The 20,126-nt window shown below is 39.3% G+C and overlaps 1 protein-coding gene across 1 annotated transcript in view; it reads left to right on the plus strand.

Moving 5' to 3' along the window:
• PDE4D (phosphodiesterase 4D) overlaps positions 1 to 20,126 on the plus strand; it is a 1,343,868-nt gene that overhangs the window by 1,026,566 nt on the left and 297,176 nt on the right. The window contains 1 exon segment of the mRNA XM_007944148.1: positions 3,793 to 3,984. Coding sequence (XP_007942339.1) covers positions 3,793 to 3,984 — 192 coding nt within the window.

The raw sequence follows: 20,126 nt of genomic DNA on the forward strand, positions 1-20,126 counted from the left end.
TATGCACAGGGAGACAGCTCAGGGTGCAGGAGAGTATGGAGGGATGGACACTGGGAAGAGGTAACTATGGGGAGGAAGTGGGAGGGGAGCTGTTGCATTGAGGTAAACTGTGGTCAATGACATGTGACAATGTATATGTGAACTGCTGTATGGAAAGTGAATTTGCTCTCTAAATCTTCATCCAAATCAAAATAAAATAATAAAAACATAAAAAAAAAAAAAAGTCCGCCAATCTACCCAAGGCATTTAGACTTTATCGTGAGGGCACCATGACCTACTGAAGGGTTTTATCTGAGGAATGATGTAGTCAGATTTGAATTTTAAGAATCACTTTTGGTACAGGGTGGAAAATAGATTCAAGAGATTACTTTAAATGCTATTACAGTGAGAAGATATGGAATCCTGACTTTAATACATTGACAATGGTGTGGGAGAAAGTAGCCACAACAGAAATTAATGATTAGCAGATTGAGAAGGCAAAGTAAAGTATTACAATGAAATGTGCAAAGATCTGGAGTTAGAAAACCACAAGGGAAGGACACACTTGGCATTTCTGAAGCTGAAAAAACTGAAGAAAAAATTCAAGCCTTGAGTTTCAATATTGAATGATCCTATAGGCAAAGCATTGAACAGTACAGGAAGCATTGTAAGAAAATGGAAGGAACACACAGAATCACTATACCAAAAATATTGGTCAACTTTCAAACAGTTTAAGAGATAGCATATAATTGAGGACTGACAGTATTGAAGGAGGAAGTCCAAGCTGCACTGAAGGTATTGGGGAAAAACAAGCAGTCAGGAATTGACAAAATACCAATTGAGATGTTTCCACAAACAGATAAAGTGCTAGAAGTACTCACTGATCTGTGCCAAGAAATTTGGAAGACAGCTACCTGGCCATCTGACTGAAAGAGATCCATGCCCATTCCAAAGAGAGGTGATCCAAAAGAATACAGAAATTATTGAAGAATATTGTTGATATCATACATAAGTAAAATTTTGCTAAAGATCATTCAAAAATGTTCACAGCAGTATATTGACAGAGAATTTTCAGAAACTAAAGCTGGATTCAGTAGAGATTGTGATACAGGGATATAATTACTGATGTCAGATAGATCTTGGCTGAAAGCAGAGAATACCAGAAATATGTTTACTTGTGGGTTTTTTTTTTTTTTTTTTTTTGACTCTGCAAAGGCATTTAATTGTGTGGGTTATAAAACATTATGGATATGATTTCAAAGAATGGTAATCCCAGAACATTTAATTGTGCTCATAGGGACCCACACATAGACCAAGAGGCAGTTATTCTAGCAGAATAAGGAGATACTGCATGGTATAAAATCAGAAAAGGCATGTATTGGGGTTCTATCCTTTCACCACACTTGTTCAATCTGTATGTTGATACGGTAGTTAAGGTTGTGTGTCCAATTGCCCAGAGAGTGGTTTGCGTGCTCAGCAGCTGGCTGTAGTTATTCCCCATGATGAGATTGGAACCAACTCCATAGTGGAATCTGCTGTCTGCATCTAATTAGTTGCTCTTGGGGTATAGCCTGCTTTCAATATATAGAGAGAAGCTTGAGGAAGGTCTCTAGCTTTTTGGCACATCTGGATCCCATATTTGGCCGAGTCTTCATTTCAGTGGCCTGCCGGGTTGCCTGACATGTTTCCTGCCAATTTTGAGATTGTTCCTGGACTTGAACTAATGACCTGCGATGTTGCATGCTGATCCTTGGGATTGTGCCATTTAACCCGTCACTCTTTGGTTCATCAGCCTCAGCAACCAGCAACTGCATGAGTCAGAAAAAGCCTCCAGCTCTACTGGGCCTGTAACAGGAGACAGAGCTGAAGTACAAGGTCAAGGGACTTTGGTGCAGCCCCTATAGCTGGCACTATGAACCTCGGACCTCTAACATCCTAAACTATAAGAGAGTAAGTCCCTGTTTGTTAAGGCCACACGTTTACGACATTTCTGTTATAGCAGCACTAGAGAACTAGGACAACCGATCAGCAAAAAAGAAGACCCTCAATGAGATGGATTGACACAGTGACTGCAACAGTGGGCTCAACCATGGCAACAATTATGAGGATGGCACAGGACTGGGCAGTGTTTTGTTCAGTTGTAAATAGTGTCACTGTCAGTCAGAACTAACTCGATGACTTGATAACAACAACAGATGAGATGAGAGGTTTTTTCGTTTGTTCCTTTTTTGGGGGTGAGGTACATAGCAGGCACTTAATGAACCAAACTCAAATATTAAGTAAATTACTCTTTAACCATTTACTATTTCTTAAAAAAGGAATTGTGTACTTAGGAAAACAAGTTACACAATATTCTTTGCAGAATGTGTCCTTTTTAACTGAAGTTCAGCTTAGAGAGACATATGTCTTTGTAAAAATGGTGTGGCAGAGGCATCTGACCTCCTCTAACTTCACAAAGGGAAGTGGAGTATCACCGTCAACATCAACCCAAGGCATAGGTCAGACAAGCCTCCTCTCTCCAAACTTTCTATGAATTCTAAGAGCAGCCCTCCCACCTAGGTCACTCTGTACTTCTGTGCTAGTTTCGATAATTCATTACAATGGTCACACGGAACTCACAGACCATACTCATGATTATGGGTACAATAGGAAGGAATGGGTTACAATTCAGGATCAGAAAGAATTCAGGAACTCAGTTCTTTCCTCAGTGCAAGCTCCTCAGCTATGCCCTCAGGCAAGACTCTCTTTCAGCTCTTGGTCCCCTCTGGCTGGCCTCTTCCCTGCTCTGGCAAGTATTATAAAGCTGTTTAGCTTGTAAGTAACCAGGGGCACCCCCACTCTGCCAGGAAGTCTCTTGCCCAAAGTAACTCAGCTCTCTCTGTTTGGGTCCACAAGCCTACTGTAACCACTTATGTCCATTGGTTGGGAAACCACTGCGCTAACACTCAGTGGTTTCCTGGTTCTACAGTCACTATTTCTCTGCCACTACTTCTTGTCATCTTCCATCATCTCTAGTGTTACAGTTCTGTCTCTTGGGTCTAGGAGGTTGTGAGTTCAGGAACCTTGGGTCAACAGGACATGCTCCACTCCTAGCTATTCATCTTGGTGATGGTAAGGAAGATCTTTTCCATCTCTGAGATGGCTCATTTTAAGCTGAGTGGAATGGCAAAACTGACCAATTCCCTTTTTAAGCTCCCATACCCTTTATTTGCATGGCTCCACCCCTATAAGGGTACAATGCACATTATTTACATTATTACAAAGCTATCCAATCCCCTTGGTGGACCACAAACACCTCATTTGCACAGTCCTTTGCAATCATTTGGTGGGAGTTATAAGATCATGGCAAGAAACACCATATAAAAATGATCCACTGCACCACAGTCTTGTATCTTCATCTGTGCTTTATTAATGGTCTACTAACAATACATTTGGTGTAGTGCCTAAGGCATTTGGCTGCTAACCAAAAGGCTGGTGGTTCAAACCCACCAGATACTCCTCAGAAGGAAGATTGGTCAATCTACTTCTATAGTGATACTGCCTCGGATACTCAAGGAGGGGTCTCTATTAGTCGGGTCTGACTTGACGGCAGTGAATTTGGTTCGGTAAAAGGACATTAGTAGCCGAGAGCTTAGAAGGACAAGAACATGAAGTAAATGTATACTTTTATGTTTCAGTATGGTTGGTTTTTAGCAGTAAGATTCAGCTGTAGATTTTCCCATTGTCAATTCCTAAATTGAAGCTTTTTCCCTTTTCTAAAATATCAACATGCAAGTGTTCACAGCAATGTAATTTGTTCTCCTTCTTTGGCAGTTTTGATGTGGACAATGGCACATCTGCGGGACGGAGTCCCTTGGATCCCATGACCAGCCCAGGATCTGGGCTAATTCTCCAAGCAAACTTTGTCCACAGTCAACGTCGGGAATCTTTCCTGTATCGATCCGACAGTGATTATGACCTCTCTCCAAAGTCTATGTCCCGGAACTCCTCCATTGCCAGTGATATGTAAGTATGAGGATGGGCACAGAGAAGAGGGAAATTCTATAAGAAATCAAGTAAATTTGTCTAAATAGTTGATGATGTGGGAAGATGAATAATTGTTTGTCTACATCACTCTTTACTCATATAGAAGGAATAGTTAGTAAAATTATACAAATTCAAAATTAGTAGTAATTTCTCTTGAGTACCCTGTCACTATTAATAAGAAATATTAATTTTCCCAGAAATTCATTATCTGGGAAAAATGTGAATTACATTTTCTTGCTAACTTTTACATTTAAATCATTAGTTTATGTGTGACCTGATTTTTAGCTACCTAGATCTATAGATATTTTCTATACATTTCAAAAAGCTTTAAACCCAATTGGAAAAATCCCTGTGATATTAGAGTTTAGCGTAGTGCCTAAGGCATCTGACTGCTAACCAGAAGGCTAGTGGTTCAAACCCACCAGCCAATCCTCAGAAGGAAGACTGCTGGGCAATCAACTTCCATAGTGATACTGCCTTGGAAGGAGCTCTGGTAGCATAGTGGCTAAGATACTTGCCTGCTAAACAGACGGCTGGCGGTTCAAACCCACCACCCACTCCTCGGAAGGAAGGTTGGGCAATCCTACTTCCGTAGTGATACTGCCTCAGAAACCCAAGGAGGGGTCGCTATGAGTCGGGGCTGACTCGACGGCACATAACAACAACAACTGCCTTAGAAATCAAGGGAGGGGTTGCTATGAGTCAGAGTTAACTTGACAGCAGTGAGTTTGTTTTTTTTGGTTTGTTATAGTATTTTGAATATATCTCAATGGATATGCCTTACAGAGGCTACCACTGATTTGCCAGATGATTTAAGAAATCTTTAAAGAATTTTATGCAAAGTAAAGCATTTTGTGAATACAAATTGATAGAGGCAAACACAGAACACATTATACAGACTTGAATATCATTTAAGACATGACACAACTTGGAAACTATAGAAACTGACAAGCAGTTTCCAGATCATTTACCACTGTTAGCTCATTCTTTCAGTATATCTCATTTTGGCATTTGTTGTTGTTTTCATAACTTCCTATGTTGGGAGACATAGCTCAATCTCACTTAATACGCACTGCCATTGCAGTAACTGTGTATGAAACTAGCCTTGCACTTTCTTGCTCTGGATCTAGACAATTGTCCAGTATCTAGCAGAATCTTCCTATGACGTCATCTCAAAAATTCAGAAAAAAGATTGCAATTCATATTACAGAAATTATGTTCTATGGGACCTCCTATGGTCCAGTGTTATTTCGGGTATCTTAATCAGTCTTGAAGGGAGCATAGTATCTAAGGCATTTGACCGCTAACCAGAAGGTTGGTAGTTCAAATCCACCAGCCATTCAGTGGAAGGAAGACTGGGCAATCTACTTCAGTAAAGATTTACTGGCTCAGAAACCCAGTGGGGGTCACTGTGAGTCAGAATCAACTTGCTGACAGTGAGTTTGGTTTTAATCAATCATGAAGAGGTCTAAATAGAGCTCTAGAAATCAACTTCTGTTTTACTCATTTTTATAATATGTTTGTTGCCATCTTACTGTCAGTTATAAAATGATACCACTACTTATGCTCCATTCTCCCTGGGAATGAATGACTAAGTTGCAATCATTTAAATCAAAAACTGAATCATTTAAAGTCCTATTGTGTAGCTGCTCCTTTTTGAAGCACAGCAAGAGATGTAAGAGAAATATTAGATGAGATTTTTTTTATCTCAAATAACCAAAAATCTTACACAGTGACAGATCTTACATCAATTAGTTAGTAGAAAAGCTATTATTTAAACACAGCATCATGTCCATTAGAACTACAGGTGAAAGCATTTCATTGTCTGTCTTTAATTATGCACAAGTCTACATCATTTTCCAAAACAATACTCAATCTAGCATTTTGTGCTGTCTGCTTTTTCAGCAACGGAATTTTTTTCAATATGTTATTTCTCTGCCCAACCTCCCACCTCAGTCATCTACATCTGAACTGTTTCCTAACCATGCTGCAGTATTACCGTCATATCCTGAAATCTAACTTCCATTCACATTAACTTCCGAAAGGACATTAATCCAGGTTATGGTTGTAGGTCATATTTTCAGTTATTAGTGGAAACGCGAGGTGCAACTGTTCTCTGAGCTTTCATCATTGTTGTGCTCTCTATACTCCTCCTCACCAACCACTCCCTCACAAGCTCCTCTTAGAACATCTTAACACTTTCCCCAAAGCATAGACCCTGAATCTTTACCCTCTCTGCTTTGAAGAATCTTTTGTGTTGTATGTTCAGCTATCCCCTTTTATAAGTTATAAATAATTTATTGCTCAATATCTCTTGCCCTACAACACCTAAAATACTCACTGCCATCGAGTTAATTCTGACTTATAGTGACCCTTTAAGACTGAGTTGAACTGTCCCATAAGGTTTCCAAGACTGTAAATCTTAACAGAAGACTGCAGCATCTTTATCCCACAAGCAACTGGTGGGTTTGAACTCTGACCTTTTGGTACTTAATTACCCTTTCTTGGTCAACTGTCATCTCATGCTGGTTAATTAATGCCTTGGTTATCATTGATGCATTATATTAATATATAACTGATAACTCGTCTTAAGCCAAAACAACTTCCTCTTCCTAGTGTTTCTATTTTTATTTTATTTTTCATCCCAGCTTCTCAGGTTTGAAAATCCCAGACATTCATTTATTCATTCACTCATCATGAAAACACTTATTAAATGTATTCAAAGCTCCCGATCTGTGAGGTTTGAGATGTCTGGCATTTTAGATTATAATAAAAAATACGGTGAGAACCATCCTTGAGATATTTACAAAGCACTTCAGAAGCATAAAGAGGAGATGGCAAATTTGTCAGCTACTGAAAGGCTGCAGGAAATGGCAGGTTAATGGATCAACATTTGCAAATGTGCGGCATGGAAAATGATGGCACAATGAAGGAATGCCAATATGCATAGTGTGAATGAGGATATGTGGCAGGAGAGAAAGAAGATTCAAATATAGTTTATGGCACGTGAGAACCACAGAAGTTTTTAATTAGAGTTTGGCATGATCCTGTTCTTGAGCTTATTACATTTTCATGATTTTATTATTGAATAATTGCAGAGTGAAGTGATTAGAGAAAGATGGATTGTATGGAAGTTCACAGAAACAAAACAGACTAAATATGGTGAAAGCCTAGACTAAGGGATGATGCTGAGGTGATGAGGTTGGTGCAGATGCAAGAGGTTTACCAAACGTTGTGTATGTGTGTTGGTTGTGGGTAAGGGCTTAGAAATAGCCACTGTGGAAGGAGAATCCAAGAGAATGCTGAAAGTTTGACCCTGAAGAAGTAAATGAATTGTGATATTGACATGTGGAATCCAGGATGGAAAGTGTAGAGTATAATGGCTGATAATAAGTAATTAATTTGGCTTTTACAGAATGAGCATAGATAGAACTCCAGGGAAAACAAAATAGCAGTTCAAGGACAAGGACAGAGAGAAGAAGTAACAGTAGAAATTGAAGACTAAATACTTTCTATACTTACTAAGTCTTGAGTGACAAATGAATGAAGATTCTTGGTGAAATAACAGAATTTGGAGTCCCGTCATTACGGAATGAATTGAAGTAGAGATTCAGCAAATATAGAATGTAGAAAGTTGGTAAGTAGAAGGAAGAGAGAGGACTAAAGATGCTTATGGGAATAAGGTTCAAAGGAAAAGTTTTAAATGCAGGAAACATGAGCTGATGGAAGGTTCCATGGAAATAAGCTGAAAATTAAAGAAAAAAGGGTTAAAGATGGAGCTATAGTTGTCTACAAAAATAAAACCATTAACACAATTTAAGTGATTATCCTTACAAGTATTTTTGTTGTTAAGTGCCATCAAGTTAGATCCTACTCATAGCGATTCTATGTACAACAAAATGAAACACTGCCCAATTCTCTGCCAGCCTCACAGTCTTCACTATACCTGAGCCCACAGTTGATGCCACTGTGTCAATCCATCTTGTTGAGGGCCTTCTCCTTTTTTGCTGACCCTCCACTTTACCAAGCATGATCTCCTTCTCCAGGGAATGGTCACTTTTGACAACATGACCAAAGTAGGTGAGACAGTGTGACCATTAGCACTTCCAAGGAACATTCAGCCTGCACTTCTTCCAGGGCAAATATGTGTGTTCTTCTGACAGTCCATGATACTTTCAGTATTCTTCGCCAACACCACAGCTCAAAAGCATCAACTCTTCTTTGGTCTTCCTGATTCATTGTCCAGCTTTCACATGCATATGAGGCTATTGAAAATACCATGGCTTAGGTTAGGTTAGGTTCAAAGAAGGAGATCTGGTGGTATAGTGCCTAAGACATTTGACTGCTAACCAGAAGGCTAGCAGTTCAAACCCACCAGCTACTCCACAGAAGGAAGACTGGGCAATCTACTTCTGTAAACATTTACTGCCTCAGAAACCCCAAAGGGGGTCGCTATGAGTCTTCAAAGAGACATCTTGACTCTTCAGCACTTTAAAAGGGTCTTTTGCAGCAGATTTTCCCAGTGTAATATGTTATCTGGTTTCTTGACTGCTGCTTCCATTGGTGTTGATTGTGGAAACAAGTAATATAAAATCTTTGACAACTTCAGCCTTTTCTCCATTCATTATCATGCTACTTATTGGTCCATTTGTGAGGATTTTCATTTGCTTTATGTTGAGTTGTAGTCTATATTGCAGATTATAGTCTTTAATCTTCATCAGTAAGTGGTTCAAGTCATCTTCACTTTCAGCAAGCAAAGTTATTTCATCTGCATATTGCTTGTTGTTGTTGTTGTTAAGTGCTGTCGAGTCGTTTCCGACTCATAGCGACCCCATGCACAGCAGAAAGAAACACTGCCCTCTCCCGCGCCAGCCCCACAATCCCTGCTATACTTGAGCTCATCATTGCAGCCACTGTATCAATCCATCTGGTTGAAGGCCTCCCCCTCTTTCATCGACCCTCCACCCTACCAAGCATGACATCCTTCTCCAGGGAATGGTCCCTCCTTACAACATGACCAAAATAGGTGAGACGAAGTCTGGCCATTCTTGCTTCCAAGGAGCATTCTGGCTGCACTTCCTCCAGGACAGATCTGTTAGTTCTTTTAGCAGTCCATGGTATTTTCAGCATTCTTCGCCAGCACCACAACTCAAAAGCATCAACTCTTCTTTGGTCTTCCTTATTCATTGTCCAGCTCTCACATGCATATGAGGCGATTGGAAATATCATGGCTTGTGTCAGGCGCACCTTAGTCCTCAAGGAGATATCCTTGCTCCTCAGCACTTGAAACAGTTCCTTCGCAGTTGACTTTCCCAATGCTACACGTCGTCTAATGTCCTGATTGCTCCTTCAATTGGCATCGATTGTAGAACCAAGCAACGTGAATTCCTTGACAACCTCAATCTTCTCTCCATTTACTGCATATTGCAGACTGTTAATAAGTCTTCTTCCAATCCTGATGCTATGTTCTTCTTCATATAGCTTCTTGGATTATTTGCTCAGCATACAGATTGAATAAGTATGGTGGAAGGATACAACCCTGACTCACTCCCTTCCTGATTTTAAATCATGCAGTATCCCTGTGATCTGTTCAAATGACAGCTTCCTGGTCTATGTACAGTTTCCTCATGAGCACTGTTAAGTGTTACAGAATTCCCATTCTTCTCAATAGTATCCATAATATGTTATGATCCACACATTCGAATGCTTTTGCATAGTCAATAAAGCACATGTAAACATCTTTCTGGTATTCTTTGCCTTTAGCTAAGATCCATATGACATTCCTCGTTCCACATCTTCTTTTTAATCCACCTTGCATTTCTGGAATTCCCTGACAGTATACTCTGCAATTGGTTTTGAAATATCTTCAGCAAGATTTTACTTGTGTGTGAAATTAATGATAATGTTTGATAATTTCCACATTCTGTTTGATGGTTACAAATATGGATCTCTTCCAGTCAGTTGGCCAGACAGCTGTCTTCCAAATATCTTGGCACAGACAAGTAAGTGCCTCCAGTGCAACATCCCTTTGTTAAAATCTCTTAATGAGTGTTCCCTCAATTCCTGGAGCCTTGTTCTTTGCCAATTCCTTCAAAGAATTTCCAACTTCTTCTTTCAGTACCATTGGTACTTAATCATATGCTACCTCCTGAAATGGATGAACATCGACCAATTCTTTTTGGCACAGTGACTCTGTGTATTCCTTCTATCTTCTTTTGATGTTTCCTGCATCATTCAAGATTTTGCCCATAGAAACTTTCAATATTGCAACTTGAGGCTTAATTTTTTTCCTCCATTCTTACAGCTTGAGAAATGTTCTTCTGAGGGTGTTCTTCTCTTTTGGTTTTCTAATTCCAGATCTTTGCACAGTTCATTATAATAATTGATTTTGTCTTCTCAAGCTGCTCTTTGAAATCTTCTGTTCTGATCTTTTATCTTGCCATTTCTTCCATTTGCTTTAGCTACTCTTCACTCAAGGGCAAGTTTCAGAGGCTCTTCTGATAGCCATTTTAGTCTTTTCTTCCTTTTCTGTCTTTTTAATGACCTTTTGCTTTCTTCATGGATGATGTTCTTGATGTAATCCCACAAATTGTCTGGTATTTGGTCATTGGTGTTCAATATGTATTAGAGACCAGTAATGCATTCTTTTAGAGAAACAACAAAAGAGGACCAAGACAAGTATAAATTTGTACATAGAGGGGTACGTGTTTGGAGAATTCATGGATAATGAACTCTACTTTTTGATCAGGTAGCTGTCATAAATCAACAATGAAAGGACAGAGAGATGTGGAGACAGGTTGAGAAGTGGCAAAAGGCTTATAAGAACAATTATCCAGATATAAAAAGAGAACAGAATAGATAGAGGTGAGTAGAAGATTGCTGAGTAGCTTAATAAATAATAATAATGAATAGTGTTGAATGGATGAATTTTGTTATTATTAGCTGCTGTCAAGTTGGACCCAAATCATATTGACCCCATGCACAAGAGAAAGAAATACTCCCAGTTCTCCACCTTCCCCATAATCAATTGCTAATCAAATCATTGTGATACGCAGGATTTCCACTGGCTGATTTTCAGAAGTAGAGAACCAGTTCTTTCTTCTTGTCTTTCTTAGTCTGGGTGCTATACTGAAATCTGTTTAGAATTATGGGAACATGCAAGCCACCACTACCAGACAGGTGTTAGCTGTGCATGGGATGCTTTGGCTGGGAATCAAACCCAGATGAATGACCAGGTAGAAAGTCTTCTAGTTCAACTTCAGCAAAGATGAAACAGCTTAGTTTAGCTAGAGGCCAGGGACAAATTCACAGAGAATTCATGGACTTTATTTTATATAGCTGTGTAAGAAACAAAGATGTAATTTTGAGAACTGAGGTGTAACTGACACAAGCCAAAGTATTTTCAATCAACTCATATGCATGCAATAGCTGGACAGTGAAAAAGAAAACTAAAGAAGAATTGATCCATTTGAATTACAGCATTGGCAAAGAATATTAAATATACCATGGACTGCCAGAAGACCAAACAAAGAAGTGCAGCCAAAATGCACCTTAGAAATGTCAATGGCCAGACTTGGTCTCATGTACTTTGATCATGTTGTCAGGAGGGACTAGTCCCTGGAGAAGGACATTACGCTCAGTAGAGTGTCAGCAAAAAAGAAGACCGTCAATGATATGGACTGATGCAGTAGCTGTAATAATGAGTTTCAAATATGATTATGAAAATGGTGCAGGACCAAGCAGTGTTTTGTTCTATTGTACATAGGGTCGCTATGAGTTAGAACCAACTCAAGAGTACCTAGCAACAACAACACTCTATTTTCTATAATTGTATTAAATTGATTTCTGGATGTTAGTGTATAGATTGTTTTTGTTTTTGTTTTCTTTCCACCATATACTCTACTTAAGTTTGTAAAGATTAAATGTACACATATTTTATGAGAAGTCTATAATACTACATATTGAAATAGTGTTTTGGTTTCCAAAACAAACTTACAAAGATGATTGAAGAGTTTCTTTATCTGATTGGACTCACATAAGAATGACAAATTTAATCAGACCATGATGAAACACTACATATTGATGGAAAAATAATGTCTTGACATGTCAAATTTTCCTTTGACTCCCAGAAAGTATTCTTTCCAACAAGGAGATGAAGATTCTGTGTGAAGAAAAAAAATAGAATATGTTATTTTATTTTTTTAGTATTCTGTCTGATACTAAACAAATCTATTGTAGATAAAGGATCATGCCTTATCCTCATTTCTCATGTGGCCTTGTGTAAACAAGTCCACTAGTCATTTCCTTAAAAAATTGAAAATAAAAATACCATTTGATTCAGCAATTCCATTACTAGGAATATATCCTAAAGAGATGAGATCCAGGATATGAATAGACATACACCCATGTTCATCACAGCTCAATTCACTATAGCAAAGAGATGGAAACAATGTCAATGCCCATCACCTGATGAATGGATACCCAAACTATAGTACATTGATACAATGGAATACTATGTAATATTAAAGAATAATAAAGAATTCACAATCACCTCATAACGTGGATGAATTTGGAGGACATTATGTTGAGTGTAATAAGTCAATCATAGTAGACAAATATTGTGTGAGTCCATTACTGTAAAAGTCAGGGAAAGGTTTATACAGGGAAGGAAATTTACTTTATTGGTTATCAGAGATAGGTGGGAAGAGAGAAAATTCTGACTAGTTAAGAGTGGTGGGTTGATTTAGGTGAAATGAAAGGCAATATAACAAAAGTGTGTGACCAGCACCATGGCAATAGGGAAAAGGAGGACACAGAAATGTACACAAGATATAGACAACAGAGGCAAATACTATTACATGTGCAATACTGCATTACCAGTGGCATCAAACACTAGGCTATGGGTGAATGCATAGATGGGTGAGAAGATCAAGTGTGGGTAGCCGAACAGGAATATACTGAAAACCAAGGACAGAGTTGGCAGAAGATAGTTTTACATATGTACTTGTGCTACAAAAATATCCATGTCCAATACAGAAGTAACAGGAGACAAGGTTAAAGTTGTTGTTGTTGTTAGGTGTCGTCGAGTCATTTTCAACTAATAGTGACTCCATGCACAGCAGAATGAAATGCTGCCCAATCCCACACCAGATCCACGATCCCTGCTATACTTGAGCACATCATTGCACCCACTGTGTCAATCCATCTCGTTGAAGACCTCCCCCTCTTTCATCGACCCTCCACCCTACCAAGCATGACATCCTTCTCCAGGGAATGGTCCATTCTTACAATATGACCAAAATAGGTGAGACGAAGTCTGGCCATTCTTGCTTCCAAGGAGCATTCTGGCTGCACTTCCTCCAGGACAGATCTGTTAGTTCTTTTAGCATTCCATGGTACTTTCATCATTCTTTGCCAACACCACAACTCAAAAGCATCAACTCTTCTTCGATCTTCCTTATTCATTGTCCAGCTCTCACATGCATACGAGGCAATTGGAAATATCATGGCTTGTGTCAGGCGCACCTTAGTCCTCAAGGAGACATCCTTGCTCCTCAGCACTTGAAACAGTTCCTTCGCAGTTGACTTTCCCAATGCTACACATCGTCTAATATCCCGACTGCTGCTTCCGTTGGCATCGATTATAGAACCAAGCAACGTGAATTCTTTGAAAACCTCAATCTTCTCTCCATTTATTGTGATGCCACTCATTGGTCTAGTTGTGAGGATTTTTGTTTTCTTTATATTGAGACGTAATCCATACTGCAGACTGTATTCTTCAACCCTCATCAGTAAGTACCTCAAGTCATCCTCACTTTCAGCAAGCAAAATTGTATCATCTACATATCTCAGGTTGTTAATGATTTTTCCTCCAATCTTGATGCCACATTTTTCTTCATATAGTCTAGCTTCTTGGATTATTTGCTCAGCATATAGACAGAATAAGTATGGGGAAAGGATACAACCCTGATGCACTCCTTTCCTGATTTTAAACCATGTAGTGTCCCCTTGTTCCATTTGAACAACAGCCTCCTGGTCAAGGTACAGGTTCCTCATGAGTATAATCAAGTGTTCAGGAATTCCCATTCTTTTCAATGTTATCCATAATTTGTCATGATCCACACAATCAAATGCTTTTGCATAGTCAATGAAACACAAGTAAACATCTTTCTGGTATTCTTTGCCTTGAGCCAACATGCATCTGACAACAGCTATGATATCCCTTGTTCCGTGTCCTCTTCTGAAACCAGCTTGCACCTCTGGAAGTTCTCTGTCAATGTACTGCTGCAATCATTTCTGAATTAGCTTCAGTAAGATCTTGCTTGGATATTAATGATATTGTTCTATAATTTCCACAATCTGTGGGATCACCTTTCTTTGGAATAGATACAAATATGGATTTCTTCCAGTCAGTTGGCCAGGTAGCTGTCTTCCAAAGCTCCTGGCATAACTGAGTGAGTGTCTCCAATGGAGCATCTGTTTACTGAAATATCTCAATGGGTGTTCCGTCAATTCCCGGAGCCTTGTTCTTCACCAATTCTTTCATTGCAGCTTTGACTTCCTCCTTCAGTATGATTGGTTCTAGATCATGTGCCACTTCCTGAAATGGATGAAGATCAATCAGTTCCTTTTGGTACAGTGATTCTGTGCATTCCTGCCATCTTCTCTTGATGTTTCCTGCATCATTCAATATTTTGCCCATAGAATCTCTCAATGTTGCAACTCAAGGCATAATTTTTTTCTTCAATTCTTTCAGCTTGTGAAATGCTGAGCGTGTTTTTCCCTCTTGGTTTTCAAATGCCTGATCTTTGCACATTCATTATAGTATTTGGTTTTGCCTGCTCAAGCTGCTCTTTGAAATCTTCTCTTCAGTCTTTTATCTTGTCATTTCTTCCATTGGTTTAAGCTTCTCTCCACTAAACAGCAAGTTTCAGAGTCTCTTCTGTCATCCATTTTGGTCTTCTCTTCCTTTCTCATTTGTGTAGTGATCTCTTGCTTTCTTCATGGATAATGTTCTTGATATCCTCCCACAATTCTTCTGGTTTTCGGTCATTGGTGTTCAATGCATCAAATCTGTTCTTTAGAGGGTCTCTAAATTCAAGAGGGATATAAACAAGATCATATTTTGGCTCTCTTGGACTTATTTTAATTGACTTCAACTTCCAATTGAACTTGCCTATAAACAGTTGATGGTCTGTTCCACAATCAGCTCCTGGCCTGGTTTTGGCTGAAGATATTGAGCTGTTCCACCACCTCTTGCCACAGATGTAGTCAATCTGATTCCTGTGTGTTCCATCTGGTGAAGTCCACATGTAGAGCCACTGTTTGTGTTGTTGAAAAAAAGGTGTTTGCAATGAAGAAGTCATTGGTCTTGCAAAATTCTACCATGCAAGTTCCAGCATTATTTCTGTCACCAAGGCCAAATTTTCCAACTACCGGTGATTCTTCTTTGTTTCCAACTTTTGCATTCCAGTCACCAGTGATAATTAACACATCCTGATTGCATGTTTGGTCAATTTCAGACTTCAAAAGTTGATAAAATTCTTCAATTTCCTCATCTTTGGCTTTGGTGGTTGGTGCATAAATTTGAAAAATAGTTGTATTAACAGGTCTCCTTGTAGGCATATGGATATTATTCTATCGCTGACAGCATTGTATTTCAAGACAGATCTTGAAACATCCTTTGTGATGATGAATGCCACGCCATTCCTCTTCAAACTGTCATTCCTGGCATAGTAGATCACATTGTTGTCTGATTCAAAATGGCCAAAAACAGTCCATTTCAGCTCACTATGCCAAGGATATCAATCTTTATGCGCTCCATTTCATTTTTGACAACTTCCAATTTTCCTAGATTTGTACTTCATACATTCCATGTTCCAATGATTAATGGATGTCTTCAGCTGTTTCTCTTCAATTTGAGTGGTGCCACATCAGCAGATGGAGGTCTTAAAAGCTGGGTTTACTCAGATGATGCAGGTCTTTCCCAGTCCTATTTTGAGACCATTCTAACCTAACTTGACTATTCATAAAGTTGCGCGGTAATGTATCAAACAGTGTTTCTTTGCTATTCATAACGTTTTCCCTGGCCAATTCTTTGAGAAGTGGATGGCCTCCTCCTTCTTCCTTGTCTGTCTCATTTTATAAGCTGGGCTGATTCCTGTGCACCATGTACATCCCACTGGGTTAGAAATACCAGTGGCCCAGCCTCAAAACTCACATCAACACGTCACCACAGTAGGACAAACTGACAGACAAGTTTGCCTCCCTGTTGGAAACCTCTCATACCACCCTTACCTGGGTCTCTGCAGCTGACTCCTCCTCTGTCCAGATTCCTAGGCCTTTTAATCCCCTTTCTCCAGCTCTCCTGCCCTGCTGCTTTGGGTGTGCCTGAGTTCCTCTCCTCACCTGGATCCCTGTGGCTGACTGCTTCTCTGTCATGGTTCCTGGCTTTTAATCACCTTTTTCCTGCTCCTTTGGACATTACTAAGTTCCCTCTCCTCATCTGGATCCCTGCAGCTGACTGCTTTTCTGTCAGGGTTCCTGCCTTTTAATCCCCTTTTTCCTGCTCTCCCTCACTGCTGCTTCGGGCGTTCCTGAGTTCCCTCTCCTCACCTGGATCCCTGTGTCTGACTGCTCCTCTGTCTGAGTTCCTGGCTTTTGGTTGAAGTAGCTTCTCAGAAACAACCAAACATCTTGAAGGAGAGAGTCACTAGGCCTGCCGGCTCAGGACCATAGTCTTGAGGGACATCATTCTCAACTGGCACAACATAGTACATAAAAATCTTGTTCTACATCCTAGTTTGGTGAGTAGTGACTGAGGTCTTAAAAGCTATTGAGCAGCCATCTAAGATGCAACTGTTGGACTCCCCTCACCTAGAGTAAAGAAGAGTGATGAAAATCCAAGTAACTTAGAAACAATAAATGCAAGGATATGATTGACGATCGGGACCTCAGCCTTCACAACCCTGAGACCAGAAGAACTAGATGGTGCCTGGCTACCAATGCCAACTACTCAGAAAGGGATCAAAATTGGAGAGCCCAGAAAAAAGTGGGAGGAAAAATATGGAACAAAATTCAAAAGCACAAAAATAACCAGAATTACTGGTTGGATAGAGGTCTAGAACTGTACTCACTTCTATGGATTAGCTCTCAGTCAAGTAGTAGAAATACATACAAGCAGAAAACCTACCCAACGGAGATGCACCCCCTAGATCAGTCAATCATGAGAAAGCAGAAGGGCAGCGTTTGTACAGAGGGAAAGCTGGACAGACAGGAATGCATAGATAAGAAGGGCACAAGGAAAGGATAGTGACAGGGTGGAGATGGGAGCAGAGCTTTTTATGGTTGGGGATTGCAATTGGGGCTGTGAAACCAAATAAGCATAAACTGTTGTGTGTAAAACAAATCTGTTTTGTAAATTTGTACCCACATCATAATAAAAAAGTAAAATAAGTCCACGAGTGCCAAAGTATGACTTGAGTATATTTCACCTGAAATTAGAGACCATTGTAAGAATAGATTTGACACACTGAATGCTAATGAGCTAAGACCAGACAAGTGGTGGGATAGTGTCAAAGTCATCATACATGAAAAAAGTAAGAGGTTGGTGAAAAGATAGAAAAGGAGAAGAAAATACCCAAATGGATGTCAGAAGAGACTCTGAAATTTGCTTTTGAACATAGAGTAGCAAAAGCAAAAAGAAGAATTGAAGAAGTAACAGAATTCAACAGAAATGTTTCAAAGGGCAGCTCAAGAAGGCAAAAGAAAGTTTTAAAATGAGATGTGCAAAGACTTGGATTTAGAAAAAACAGAAAGGAAGAACATACTTGGCATTTCTCAAGCCAAAAGAGCTAAAGAAAAAAATTCAAGCCTCAAGTTTCAATAGGAAGGATTCTATGGGCAAATGATTGAACTATACTAGAAGCATCAAAGGTAGATGGAAGGAATACACAATTGAGGCAGTATCTCTATGGAAGTAGATTGCCTAGTCTTCCTTCCAAGGAGTGGCTGATGGGATTGAACCACTAGCCTCTGGTTAGCAGTTAAATGCCTTAGACACTGCACTACCAGAGCTCCCATACCAAGAAGAATTGGTCAAGTTTCAACCATTTCGGGAGGTAGCATATGATCGAGAACCAATGGCATTAAAAGAAGAAGTCCAACCTAAATTTAAGGCATTAGAAACAAATAAGGCTCCAGGAATTGATGGGATACCAATTGTGATGATATAACAAACAGATGCAATGCTGGTCTAGTCTATGACAAGAAATTTGGAGGACAGCTCTTTGGCTAACCAACTAGAAGAGATCCATGTTTGTTCCCATTCCAAAGAAAGGTGATCTAATGGAATGCAGAAATTATCTAACAATATCATTAATGTCACATGCAAGTAAAATTTTGCTAAAAAACAAAAAACAAACTCGATGCCGTTGAGTCGAATCTGAGTCATAGTGACCCCTAGTTGGGTTTCTGAGCCAGTCTTCCTTCTGAGCAGTGACTGGTGGGTTTGAACCACCAGCCTCCTGGTTAGCAGTCAAGTACCTTTCAAAAATGATTAAAGTAGTACATAGACATGGAACTGCCAGGAATTTAAGCTGGATTCAGAAAAGAACATGAAATGTGGGATATCATTGCTGATGCCAGCTGGAACTTGGCTGTAAGCAGAGTATACCAGAAAGATGTTTACTTGTGTTTTATTGACAATGCAAAGGCATTTGACTGTGTGGATAATAACAAATTGCAGATCACATTGCAAGGAATGGGAATTTATGAAGAACCTATCTATAGACCAAGAGGTGATTATTTGAACAGAAAAGAGGATCTGTGTGGTTGAAAATAAGGAAGGGTATATATCAGGGTTATATCCTTTCACCACACTTACTCAATCTGTATGCTGAGCAAATAATCTGAGAAGCTGGACTGTATGAAAAAGGACACAACACCAGCATTAGAGGAAGAACCATTAACAGCTTGTGACATGCAGATGACACAACTGTGCTTGGTGAAAGTGAAGATGAGTTGAATTACTTATTGATGAAGATCAAAGACTACAGCCTTCAGTATGGATTACACCTTAACACAAAAATGCTCACTACTGGCCCAGTAAGCAACATTATGATAAACAGAGAAAAGGAATCAAGAAATCAAGGAGTCAAGAAATCAAACCACATATTGTGTTGGCAAATCTGCTTCAAAAGACCTCTCCAAAATGTTAAAAAGCAACAATGTCACTTTGGGGATGAAGGTGTACCTGAACCAAGCCATGGTATTTTCAATCATCTCATATGCATGCAATAGCTAAACAATGAATAAGGGAAACTGAGGAAGAACAGATGCCTTTGAATTGATGGTGTTGGTGAAGAATATTGAATATACCATTTACTGCCAGACGAATGAATAAATCTGTCTTCGAGGAAGTACAAACAGAATGCTCCTTAGAAACAAGGATGATGGAGACTTTGCCTCTCTTCCTTTGGGCATGTTATTAGGAGGCACCAGTCCCTGTACAAGGTCATCATGTTTCGTAAAATACAGGGGCAGCAAAATATGGAAGACCATCCACAGATGGATTGACACAGTGGTTACAACAATGGGTTCAAAATAGCAGTAATTGTGAAGAAGGCACAGGATTTGGCAGCGTTTTTTTTTTTTTTTCCCTGTTGGAAAGAGGGTGGCTCTGAATTAGAATGGACTTGAAAACACCTAACAATGACAACAACAATCAAAATTTGATTTTCAGTTTTAAGAATAAAATAAGGAAAAAGAAAGTAAATTAGCCAAAGAAGTAGTAAGCAAATGTGTGACTGATTCATGGAAAATATATACCAATCTATAAAACTAGGCTAAATTAAACATCTAACACATTAGGTTATAGGAGAATAAGAGATGTCCTGTCAGCTTTCACTCAGACGCCTGTCCAATAGTTTGTTAAATGTAGGTGCCAAAGAAGTAATTTAATCCCTAAGGAAAAATTAATAAAGGGGAAAAGTCAAGTATCAGCATGAGTACAGTTAAAAAAGAATGAGAAGGAGTTCTGGCAAGATGGCGGACTAGGCAGAAGGATTGCACAGACCCTCTTCAACAAAGAAAAGGGAAACCAATTAACACAGACACAGAAG

This window comes from Orycteropus afer, unplaced genomic scaffold (genome assembly GCF_000298275.1).
Source record: "Orycteropus afer afer isolate SDZICR_OR568_19922 unplaced genomic scaffold, OryAfe1.0 scaffold00122, whole genome shotgun sequence".
Classification (NCBI taxonomy): domain Eukaryota; kingdom Metazoa; phylum Chordata; class Mammalia; order Tubulidentata; family Orycteropodidae; genus Orycteropus; species Orycteropus afer.